Raw genomic sequence first — 12,433 nt, 5'->3', positions numbered from 1 at the left:
AGTGGGGCTGGGAAGAAAAGAGGGATTCGGAGAGCTCAGCTGTCCCGGGAAGCAGGAAGGAGGAGAAAGTCTCTCCTTTCAGCCCTCGGCGAGGAGGGAGATGACTAGTCCGGCACACTATGTCCAGCTTCCCAGACAGGAACCTTTCGCATGGGCAACGGAAAGACAGCCCCATCGTGCCTTCCCCTCCCCCGCCTCCTGTCCGGTCCCCGCCAGAGGGAGAGCGCCGCTCAGGGGAGCCTAACTGCGAGCTGGACTGTCCCACCGCCCGCCGCCTCGGTCTGAGCAGGGGCCGCGGTGGACCAGCAAGGGGCGGAGTGGGCGAGACCATTGGAAACGCTGGGAAGGGGGACGAAGAAGGAACGCGAGGGGCGGGGCCTACTAACCTATTCCAGATTTTCCTGTCCTCTTTAAAGCCCTGCTTTCGGAGAAACCCCGTTATCAAAGAGGAGAAAAGAGATTTTGGGTTTTTTTGAAAGGGGAGGGGCGTGTGTAGGAGGGCGGGGTGGGAGGAGTCGGGCTTTCACTCCCGGATCAGACGGGAGCGCGAGTTGCGCGGGCGAGTCCCTGCGCTCTGAGGGTCGGCTTCTCAGCCTCTGCAGTGGCGTCGGCGACGGCGGAGTTGAAGCAGCCGCGAGTGCTCGGCTGAGTGTCAGCCGGCGGCGACGGCTCAAGAACTGGGAGTTAGGGACGCGCGCACCGGACCTTCCGCCGCCGCCGCCGCCCACAGCCTGAGGCGCCGGGGCCCGGGGAGCCGGGGGGCCGGAGAGCGAGCTGGCCGGGGGGAGGGTGGGGAATGGCGCGGACCCTGGGGCCGGCTCCGCTGTGTCCCGGAGGCGGCAAAGCACAACTTTCCTCCGCTTCTCCCCCCGGGGCCGGGCTCCTGCTGCCGCCCCCGACGCCACCGCCGCTGCTGCTGCTGCTCTTCCCACTGCTGCTCTTCTCCCGGCTCTGTGGTAGGTGAACCTCGGCGGCCGGTGTGGGCTGAGGGAGGCGCGACCGAGGGTCCCGGGGCCGCGGCCGGGCCCTTGTGGGCCGCTCTCCCGGGCGGGAAGCGGTTGTGTTCGGCGGTTGGCTGCGCGAGCGGGTGCCGCGGACTTTGCCTGGAAACTTTTCGCCGCGCCTGGGGCGAGGCCGGGGAAGGGCCGGGGCCGGCGAGTGCGGCGCCGGCCGTCCGCTCTCCTCGCTCGCGGCCGCGCCGCTCCCCACGCTGCGGGCTGGGGTTCGGCGACGGCGCTTTCCGCCCGGACGCCGAGTGCTTCGTGCGCTTGGCTCCTCCGTGTTTGCTCCGGGGACCGTTACTTCCTCGCCTATTCGCGGAGGAAGCCGAGAGCGCGGACTTATGTGCTGGGGCTAAGGTGACGGGATGCACGTTTGCCGCCTCCTTTTTTCCCGGGTGAAACTTGAGCTGTGAGCCAGGATACCTTTAGGGACCAGAGCTCGACGGAATGAAGCCTTCGGGTTCCCACACCTCATAGCCTTCCACCCTGGAGAAGCACCATGTTAGCCCACCCTGCAGCATCCCCTACAGTTTTCTTCGGTCCTCCGGCCACTTTCTGCCCTGGCAGCCTCTGGGTCGCTTTGCATTTAGCCCGTCGCTGCCTTCCAGTTTGTGGGACGTCTGTCTCACTGTGTTTATTTTAGCAAACGCTATTTGTCCTCAGGACTTCGATGTATGTGTAAGATACCTGATTGCATTGACCGTGCCCCAGCTGTTCCGATCAAAACAAGCCCCACGCCTCTTCCCATTCTTCCCACGTTGTCTTATAGTTTTGTCATATTTGGGAGGTAGTCTCTTTGTAAGTTCACTTCCTAGGTATCAGAGACTAGAAGCCTACTTGTTAAGAATAGCTTTAAAAAACATAAAAAGAAAGATCTCCGTTTCATGCAAGAGGGGTGGACTTAAGTGATCCTTAATGGAAGGCGGCGATGTGGGAAAGTAAGGCCACCGGTCTTTGGGGACTGGCTCTGTCTTTTGGTAATACCGGAATACTGCAGGACGTTATTCATTCGATGACTCTTACTTGGTGAGGAAAGTGCAGAAACAAAACTTATGCTTGCTCAAAGCGTGTTTTACCTGAGACATTTTTACTGGTACATAAGTCTGCATTGGATATCAGTGTTTAATGAAATCTTAAATGAAACCAGGAGTGTTACCAGTATTTACTACAAGGAGAGATGTGTGCGGATTTATTGGATGGTGTGATTTAGAAGAAAGAGAATCCTGTACCCCTGTACCGTGTAGGTGTGTCAGGCTAGCTGGTTATGAGGGAGGCAAAATTTTCAAAAGATTGAGTGCCTCTTATAGGCTGAGAATTTCCACTACCAAATCACCGTCACGTTTCAAGCACTGTAATGACACGTTCTGATTTACAGAGTGTAGCATGATAGATGGCATGTTAACTAATCTGCATTGTTTCTGTAGTCCCACTCCCCAGATGTTTGGTTCCACTACACAAGTCTTAATGCTGTTACCACTTTAGGTTGATGCGAGATTCTAGATTGAATTTGTGTACCGTTCTTTTCCATTCAGGAGGGTTGTGGATTACAGTTAGGTGGGAGGAAGGTGGGAATGGATGTTAACAGTTTACTGTTCTGACTTAGATTGTGTTAAGGACGTAGAAAATATTTGTATCGCCAGTAAAGTTTTATCTAGCTAGGCAAAGCCCCGTAGAAGACTGAAGCAAGGTAATATGTACAGTTAATACAAGGAAATTGAACCCGGGTAATAATTTCATAGTGAATGTGCAAGTGAAATGTTGATTACTTTTTCAAGGAACACATTGGTTTTCACATGGAAGAAGAAAAGACTTAAAAAATATCTCTTCAATAATATGCTGTTGGAGGGATTTGATATTTTAGAGTCCTAAAAATTCAAGTAGTATAGGCAAATGGACTGTGATTTAGAGAGGTGTAAATTAAAGTTTTTAGAGTCAACTCAGCTTGTAGTTGTAGAGACAGACACTAGTTTTGTGTCACTGTGCACTGCTCATTTAAAGAGCTTCCTTTTTTTTGGCTTATAGTGTTATAACACCCTCATTTGTGAACCCTTATGACAAGTTTTTAGTATCAACCTGTATTTTAGAATTCAGTCTTTGAATATGGCACAGTTGTCCTGATTTATGGATACTTAGTAAGTATGGAAACGGAATTTTCTTGTAACCTGTTCGTTGGTCTGATATTCATAGTACTACTTAACAAGGTTTGGCACATACTGATGTTTGAGTTGTTTATTTATTTATTAAAATTTTATTGAGGTATGGTTGATTTACAATGTTGTGGGAGTTGTTAGTCTTAGAGTTGAGAAGATTTTTAGGCTTTAAAGAGATGACTATATGATTTGTTAATCAGAATGCTTTACTTTTTTTTTTACCACATACAGATTTATTATTATTTTTTTTGCTGCTGATATTTTTGATATTATGCTTACATTTATTATGGCCTTAACTATGCTACACTTCTGCAATATCGTCTATTAGCACAAGATAATTTTTATGTCATGTTAATTTTACTGCTGTAAAAACCCTCACAGTCAAACTGGTAGACATGATATTCTGTAAGCTATAAAAAAATTAATCAGATTTGCTGTTTTGAGGGTGTACATTATCTGTCTTATTTGAAGAACTGAAATTTTAAAATGAGAATTTTACAGGTTAACCAACTGTCAGGGTTGGTTGGTTTTTTGTTTTTTTTTTTGTGATTTTTTTTTTAAAGCCTAAGAAAGTCCTAGGTGTAAAGGTCAAGAGAACTAGATTTTTCAACACTATCTGACTTGATATAAACCTCACTTATTTAATTATGGAAGTCCATATTTCTTTATAATGGCAATAATCAGTTCATAGGTGATCAGATTTATCTTACTTTCCCTTCCAACATTTTTTCTTGAGGAGTAGAGAATATTAGGATACGGTATTGATGAAAGAGAAGGTAGACTATTTGACTTAAGTTCCAACTTTTTCCATTTTCAACAGGGTTATATCTTAAATGGATATTTAGAAGGTGATGGAAAAAAGATCTAATATGATGATTGAACATTGAACAGCACTTTCAGAACTCCCTGTGTTCATGGCGCTTGATAGGAACTTGAGGACATAAAACATGAATAAGGCAGAGTCCTGGCTTCAGGGAGCTTACAGCAGTATGATAGACATAACGTAAACAGATGGATAGGACAGCTCAGTATTTATGATAGAGATCTGCATGAGGTGTACTGTGGGTTACCCAGAAGAAGGATACCTAACCCATTAGGTAGAGATATTAGTGTAAACTGAGAAAAAAAATTACTTAAAAAAATTCAGTTGAGTTAGATTTTCTTATTGAGATTAGACATTGTGGTAGGTGGAATAGGTTTGCTCTCTCTCTGCAGTTTATGATTTAGATGCTAAATAAACAGTTTTATTCTGAAAAATGACTGCCACTTACTAGCTGTGTGAATTGTTGGCAAGTTATTTAACCTCAGTAAACTTAAGGTTTCTCGTCTTCTCAAAAAAAGGTTAATATCAGTTTGCCTATAGAGTTCTTGTCCTCTTGCCTGTAGAGGATTAAATGAAAGAATAAAATAAAACGCTTAGAATGCATGGAATGTACATTCAAATTTTAGCATTTATTTTATTGCACATTGTAAACCAACCAACCTAATATTTGTCATTCTTAAATTCTACGCTGATGACTTGAATAATTGAGTTTTCAAGTTGATTGACTTGCCGTATTTGTACTTTATGTCTTTCAGTGTATAGCCTAGTCAGTGCCCTTTAAATATTTGTTAAATTTACCTCGGGTAAATAATCAGATGACCAACTTTCAGAATGTTAGGATATAGTGAAATTAACTCAATGGTGTAGTTGTATGGAACCTAGTTGAATCGTCCCTTAATGATGTAGAATGCATTTTAGGACTGGGCAGTTCTATACGATCACCCAGAATGTTAGTGGTTATATTGAAAAATGTGGAGTTGAAGAGGGAGTCATGATTTCACTTCTACCCTATGAAGTTACTGGTAGTTTCAGGTTGGAGCCTGTAATACATATTGCCCATATGAATCTTTCTGCATCCAAAACAGATATAATTGGAAAGTGAACCAAATTTAAAAGGACGCAAAAAAGATCAAATTTTCCTTTTTGCATTTAACTACAGAATCAGAAATAGGAATTGGAAAAAGCTGGGCAATTATATATTTGTGGGTGTATGTGTATTTACCGTTTTACTTTGTTTAGTCACTTATGCTTATATATATATATATATATATATATTTAGTGATTTCAGCAACTGATGCACATTTTGCATCTGTATAGTTAAGGAATAGAACTTACGGCTTCTTGCCTATTATTTGAAAATTGTTGAAGAGAAGCTGGCTGTGATACCCTTGTTAAAAAATAGTATTTTGGCATTCTGTAATTTACCCCTTAAAAAATTAGTGAGTTAATAATATATTACTATAGCATATTCTGTAATCTATTAAAGTCCTCATAAAATTGACAGTACTGGCTGTATGGTTTGTGAAAGATGTGGCATTTGATTAATAATGGCTATTAATGTGTAAATGTCGGATAAAATCAAATAACCTTTAAGTAAGTAATGGAATTATTTTGTGTACCAGGAACTCAGATCTAAAAATCTAAGCACCATTAATGTCATACTTTTGATTACCTTTTATATTTTTATCTAAAATTGTCTTGCACCCATATGCTTTCCTAAACTTATGATTTTTCTGTAAGGCTCTGACATAGTTTAATTATTTATATAAATAAAGTTGTGTATTTAAAATTTTAGTGAGGGCTGCCCCCTATAAGTCTAGATACAGCCATATTGCAGGTACTATAGTTGTTTTGGAAAGGATATTGTATTGCATACTTATATTATGACTTTTACATGTTCTCTTTAATATAACATCCAAGGAGGTTACTTTTCTTGTAACCCTATTAATTGCCCAACATTCATTCTGCTAATTAATATCAGTAGGAAGGAAGTACCTTGTAGCGTTATAAGTAGATATTCATAAACTGGAATTTGAGGCATGTGTAAAAACATACCAGCTCATAACTGGTTTAAATGACTAAGAGTTGATAGCATGCTTTTCAGCGTTTCTGACGATTATTTTGTAGGTGTAAGATAGTAAATTATACATGTGACTCTATAGATAGGAGAGGTTGTAATCGTTTTTTCTTTTTTTTTAACTTTACTTGTTTTGTTTTAACTTTAATAGTTAAAAAAAAAAAAGAAAGGGACTTCCCTGGCTGTCCCCTGGTGGTTAAGACTCTGAGCTCCCAGTGCCGGGGTCATAGTTGCAATCCCTGGTGGGGGAGCTAAGATCCTGCGTGCCACAGGGTGCTGCCAAAAAAAGTAAAAAAAAATCAAACTTGCTCTTTTAGATAGGTTGGCTATTGTACCAGTAGAGGCTCTTTACTTTAAGCTCTCAGATTTCTTCAGAAGAAGTAAAATTTTTAAAAGAGGGTTGTCTATAAATCACTATTCTCAGCTAGCCAAGGTCAGCAAATGTAGGGTACGTGGATAGGTTCAGATCCTAGTTTCTAGGAAATCTTTTTCAAAAGAACATTCCAGGCCCCGCTATGGACTTATTGGATCAACATTTTTTGCAAGAGGTTTGGGGAGTGGAGCCTGATGATTGGGGCATTTGTATTTTGAGTGACATCTTCAGATGATTGTTTCTTCCCTGGATGGGTGCTATTTTTACAGCATTTTTATATATGATTTGACCACATATGGTCATTATTTTGTTCACTGTTGTACCCTCATGTGCTAGGCATGTAGTGGGCAAATTTCTTTATTTCAAGTGCTTAATAGAAAAATAAAATTTAGTCTAAACCAGCACTGTCCAATAGAAGTAATGTGAACTATATACATAATTTTAAGTTATGGTGCCACATTAAAAAAGTAATAAAAGAGACAGGTGAAATTAATCTTAATATACTTTATTTAGCACAATATAACCAAAATGTTATCATTTTAGCATGCAGTTGATATTAAAGAATTGAGGTATTTTACCTTTTTTATTTTTGTAGGAAGTCTTTGAAATCTGATGTGTTTTACACTTACAGATTGTTGTTTGGATAAGCTATATTTCATGTGCTCAGTAGTCAGGTATGGCTGGTGGCTACCATATTGGACAGTGCAGGTCTAAACTATTTGTGGTCTCCAAAGTAGGTTATGCCCTTCTCTAGCTCTTACTCATAAGGCCTAAAATGTTATTACTCTTCCTACCTACTCAAATTCTGAAGCGCCCAGTTTAAAATTAATTTTCTCTGTAAAGCCTTGCCTTACCACTTCTTTCATACAGTGAGCTTTTCTTCTTTATAAAGTAGTTACTCTTTTTATTCATTATCTAGTAATTTAATTGTAAGTTGTTTTGTGGTGTGTGCTCTTTGCAGTAAAAACCTTGCCTCAGGCTTCACTGTATGTCATCAGCATGCATCACAGAATAAACACAAGTTTTTTTGTAAACTATATAGTTTTAACATGTCAGGGAGGAGGAAATTTTTCTCTACCCTTCTAGGTTCTTCTGGCTGGTCTAAGAGTTACATTGACATGAGACAGATTAACAGGAGAAAATCAAACAAAAGTTTAAGGGCATGTATACATGGAAGAGACCCAGGGAAACTGCCAGAAACCCTCACCTTAAATACCAACTTCTGCTGAAGACAAAAGAGGGTACTGGGGGTGGCGATTTGGGACTTCAAAGGGGAGAAAGGCAATTCACATGAAGATGGAAAAGCAAATGTTTGGTAAACAAATTTTTGCTGGGCCTTGCAGAGACTATGGGACACAGAGTGGACTGTGATATCTAGGCCCTGCTGAGTTTCCCCACCACACTTAGCCTATACTTTTTGCAGATATCTCTGGTGATAGCTCAATTCCAGGAATAGGCCCACTATCTAAATTTTTTTAAGCAGTTAGGGGGAAGGTCAAAGTTTCTTCCTGAGTCTTTTGGGCCTTGATTGTTTTCAGCTCAAAATAATCGTGTGCCAAAGAGACGTTGTGGGGTGGTAAGTTTTGCTCCCAAACATTTGCTTTTTTTTCCCTGTTAATACCTTTAAGGAATTGACCAAATTTGCTATACAACAAAATGGTATCAAGAGAATACTCGGTTTATGATTTCATCTTCCATGTTGAAATAAAATAATAATGCAGAATAATAGCTGTAATAAGTAACTACAAAAACTTTTCTGGATTTGACTTCATTTCCTATCTGATGCTAGCTATCTTTCAAATCCTTAGTCCCTCGAGCAAATTCTGTTCATTTTTTCATGCTTTTAAGTTTAGAGCAATGTTTGCCGAAGTGTTTAATAGAACACTAGTCTCAGAAGATATGTTTTTGGAAGAAAGAACTGTGGTTGAATACACTTGGGAATGGGAAAAACTAACCATCATGGAAAGTCACTATGTGCATTAGTTTATTAATGATTTAAGAAATTCTTTAGTAAAATATTCTTTTTTGCAGTGTAATTAAACAACCTGTTATGCTGCAGAAACTTTGTTGTACAGGACACGCTATAGGAAATACATTTTTAGGGAGCTTTGTATATTTGATATTATGTTGACGTTGTTTCTATCTGTACCTTCCAAGATAGGGGATGAATGAATATATATATATATATATATATATATATAAAATATACATATAATTCATTTAATAAACTAGAAAAGGTTGATAGGCTTTAAAGACGTTACTTGGTGAGAAAATTCTTTGTTGGCTTTTCTTTTTTCCAGAAATTCTTTTTGCTTTCTTTATCTCTGTCTCTTTATTCCCCGTTGTGTTACCCATTTTGAATCTGAGGTATTTGCGAAATTGACCTAGGAGGAATACAATTCTTCCTCTTTGGTATGGCAAAATTAACAGTGTATTATTTACCCCAGGATATATGTAGTTTAAGCAGCTTCTGTGGGATATACCTCACTTTATAACACATCACACTCTGGGTCTGAGTTTTAGGAATAGAGTGGGTTTATTTAAGATAGCTATTCTCTTTTGTAATGGAAGTGTTCCAGTGCTGTTATTGGGAAGGACATGAAAAAATCAAGAGGCAGATATAAAAATAGGTGTACACAGCTAGGACTCCAACTTAGCGTTTGAGAACATTATATATAATCAAGAGCGTGCTGAACTCTTCTAATTGCTTCATTTCAGAGGAAGTACAAAAGTATTAATGAAATAAATGTTAGTACTGGGAAACTGTGGTATGATGAATTTCATATAGTGACTCTTTCTATGAGTTATCCATCATAGACATGATTGTTATTACTGAAGTATCTGAGGCCATGGGTTTCAAAACTTATTAATATATCTAATTTAGTCATAGCTACTGTGGGGTAGATTAAGATTTCATTTCACAAGTGTCCTTGTCATTATGAACTCCAAACTCCCTTCTAATTTGATTTAGATTAGAGATAATCATTCATGGTTATAAGTTCAATTTAATGTTAACTAAGTCAGACAATAGTCTATCTTTTATTTAAATCTGCTTAGTGATACCCTGGTTCCTTTATTTTAAATGCACAATTTTTAAAAAGGCTCTCTTTATTTTTTACTGAAGAGATTCAGATGGGAGAAGGTACATAGCTAACAGTTCTATCCTCATTGAGGGCAGGGCTAAAACGTTATAGCATTTTTCACTAAACCATGAGTCTGCATATATTAATTGCTGTAGCAGCTACTGTAAATCCAAATCTCTGATTTCTGCTTGTCAAACTTAAAGGAGGTAAAACATTACCACCAACAAAAACTTTGAGGAACATATGCAAATAGTGCAGATGTATTGAACATCAACTTTTATAGTAGCTTCCCTATTCCTATAAGCAATTCTGAGGTTATAAATATATGATTATTTTGATGACATAGTTTCATTTGCCTAGTCCACGTTAAAACCAGAGTGAATTTTAACTTTGAAATAACAGTAAGAAACTCTTCTTAAATTGTTACCTTCTGTTTGTTGTACACTAGTACAGTGTCAAAGATTCGTTATTTTTCTTTTAAAGCTGGTATAGCCTTTTCAGTTGAATGACAAAAAGAAGGTATATCAGGGCTAGAATTAGTAATACTAATGAAAACATCTTTCCTAGCAAGAAATAAGACTGTTTAGACTGTTGACACTCTTTTCTGTATTTAAGATAGATTTTTACATTTTTCAGTGAAAAACATTGTCGACTTTTATTTAAAGATTTTTAAAAGAGTTAGCAATTATGGTGGCTATTTTGAAACCATGCATTGTTTATCAAACTTATTTTCCATATGTGTATAAAAGGATCTGGGCTTTCATATATTTTTGTTATGTTTATAACTGATAGTGAAAATGTTTAAATATATAAGTAGCTGGTGAAACTTTTATACAACATGTTAAAAAGTCTCTTGTAAAAGCTTTAACACTAACAGCATCTGTTAAAATATAAAAACAAATCTGAAGTTCCCTAAGAAAAATACATTATTTTTCTTTGAGGATACTACTGTTGCTTTGCTGCCCTCTACAGTCATCTAAAATAGTCACTCTTGACTTTTCTCCCATGAAATGATTAAAATACTTCCTTGACTTGTGTCCTTTAAATTTCAAGAGTGCATTGAATAATATTTACTGTCAAAATATGACAGCGTTTTAATTAGTCACAACAGTTGATCTATACCTGTAATGCAAAAAATAAAAGGTTTACAGATTGAAGCAGGGGATGGATTGGGGACTATTGCACATCAATCAGGGAACAGATGATAGAGCACCAACCAAGTGATAGGTAGTGTAGAGGATATCACAGTGGAATAAGATGTGATGGCTGCTCCCAAGCTTATAAATCCATTTGTATGACTAACTGCGGGTTAGATATCTGTAATAACATACCAAGTAGTATGATACAGCCTAAGAAGATCAGTAAGGCTTGGAAGAGTCAGGAATGCTAATTAGAGGAATTGAAACTTTTGAGCTATATCTTCAAAGAATGATTCGAGTTCGGACAGGTAAAACAGGGTTATTTCAAACAGGGGAGAGAATATTTATTAAAACATAAAGCACCTGTTACACAGAAAGGGCTATGCTAGGACCCTTGGGGTCTTTGCCCTTAAGAAATGTAACATTTAATTGTTAGCAGATTTGGAATTAGAAAATGGTGTGTGTGTGTCTGTTTTATACCCAGTTACTTAAGCTTTCTGCCTGTTTCAGTCCTTATACACTTAGCTAAATAATAGCTCCTTTATCGAGTTGCTGTGAAAATTAAATGAAATCCTTATTAAACTACAGTAAAGTGCTTTACAAATACAGCTATCCATAATGCAAGGGAAAATGAATTGTCTCATGTTAGAAATATAAAGTGTTGTGAGATTGCAGAAGAAGGAGCAGTTTAACTGGGAATGGAGGAAGACTTAATAGAAGACCTAATTTTCTAGCTGAACCTTGAAGGAAGAGTTTTCCATTTCTGAGGGAAGTCAGTGGAAAAGAGAGCATTCCAGGCTGAAAAGATCACTGGACTGAGGACTCTGCGGAAGGAATTAATGTTTCCATGTGGTTCAAGTATGAGCTTTATGGAGGGAAGTCATAGATTTTAAATACTTTGCTGATGCTGAGGAGATTAGACTTCGTGTGGGAGGCAGTGAGGAGCTTTTGAAGGCAGGTAACTATTGTCTGTCAGTGATTTGAGAATATTTTATAGCTCTGATAGCAAGGTAAAAGATATATGGGAGATATGAGAGACAAGTGAAAGGGAAAACCATTGCTGTTGTCCATAGTGTCCATAGTGTTGTCCATCCAAACATGGTGTTTGGATATCATAGGTGAGGAGAGAAGAGTTGGATATGAACTTATGTTTCTCTTTTGAATGACTAGAAAAGTATAGGAGAAGGATTGATGAATCAACTTGGTAACTTTTTGGAGGCATTTTAATTGTGCCTCTGGGGCATATTTTAGAGCTGTAGTTGGAAATTTGTTCTGAGAGGGTAGTGGGGGAGGATGTGGAATTGGGAATTATCAGGATCGAGGTATTTGGATTAGATAAGCTGTTTAAAGGAGAGAGGAGGCAGAGGGGGAGAAGAGAAGAGAGAAAGGAAGGAAGGGGAAGTAGGGAGGGGACTGGAAAAAATTTTAAATGTTGAGGTACTTTGGGGATTTCCCTGGTGGTCCAGTGGTTGAGACTCTGTGCTCCCAATGCAGGGGGCCCGGGTTCAATCCCGGGTCAGGGAACTAGATCCCACATGCCACAACTAAGAGCCCGCGTGCCGCAACTAAAAAAGATCCCGCATGCTGCAGCTAAGACCTGGCGCAGCCAAACAAAAAAAAGGTTGAGGTACTTTGATTAAATAAGAGGGAGGGAGGGAGGGGAGAAATAATCTGGGAACAAATTCTTACTTGATAAATAGACCAATACATTTAGTAGTTAAGAGAGTGCATTGATGACTTAGTAATTTAGTACAAGTGGTTAGGAAAAGGGTCAAATTCCAAAAAAT

At 39.2% G+C, this 12,433-nt stretch overlaps 1 protein-coding gene across 2 annotated transcripts in view; it reads left to right on the top strand.

Annotated features, from left to right (window-relative positions):
• The first annotated feature begins 769 nt into the window (after positions 1 to 769).
• The window catches only part of NECTIN3 (nectin cell adhesion molecule 3), a 127,760-nt gene continuing 116,096 nt past the window's right edge, over positions 770 to 12,433 (top strand). For both annotated transcript variants that reach the window (XM_024735369.1, XM_024735368.1), the window contains exon 1: positions 770 to 956. In XM_024735369.1, the coding sequence (XP_024591137.1) occupies positions 797 to 956 (160 nt within the window). In that variant the 5' untranslated portion in view covers positions 770 to 796. The remainder of the gene's footprint in view (positions 957 to 12,433) is intronic.

Source organism: Neophocaena asiaeorientalis, unplaced genomic scaffold, assembly GCF_003031525.2.
Source record: "Neophocaena asiaeorientalis asiaeorientalis breed wild unplaced genomic scaffold, Neophocaena_asiaeorientalis_V1.1 scaffold136, whole genome shotgun sequence".
Taxonomy (NCBI): Eukaryota; Metazoa; Chordata; class Mammalia; order Artiodactyla; family Phocoenidae; genus Neophocaena; species Neophocaena asiaeorientalis.
Note: the sequence above shows the minus strand (reverse complement) of the source record. Positions and strands in the feature narration are given on the sequence as shown.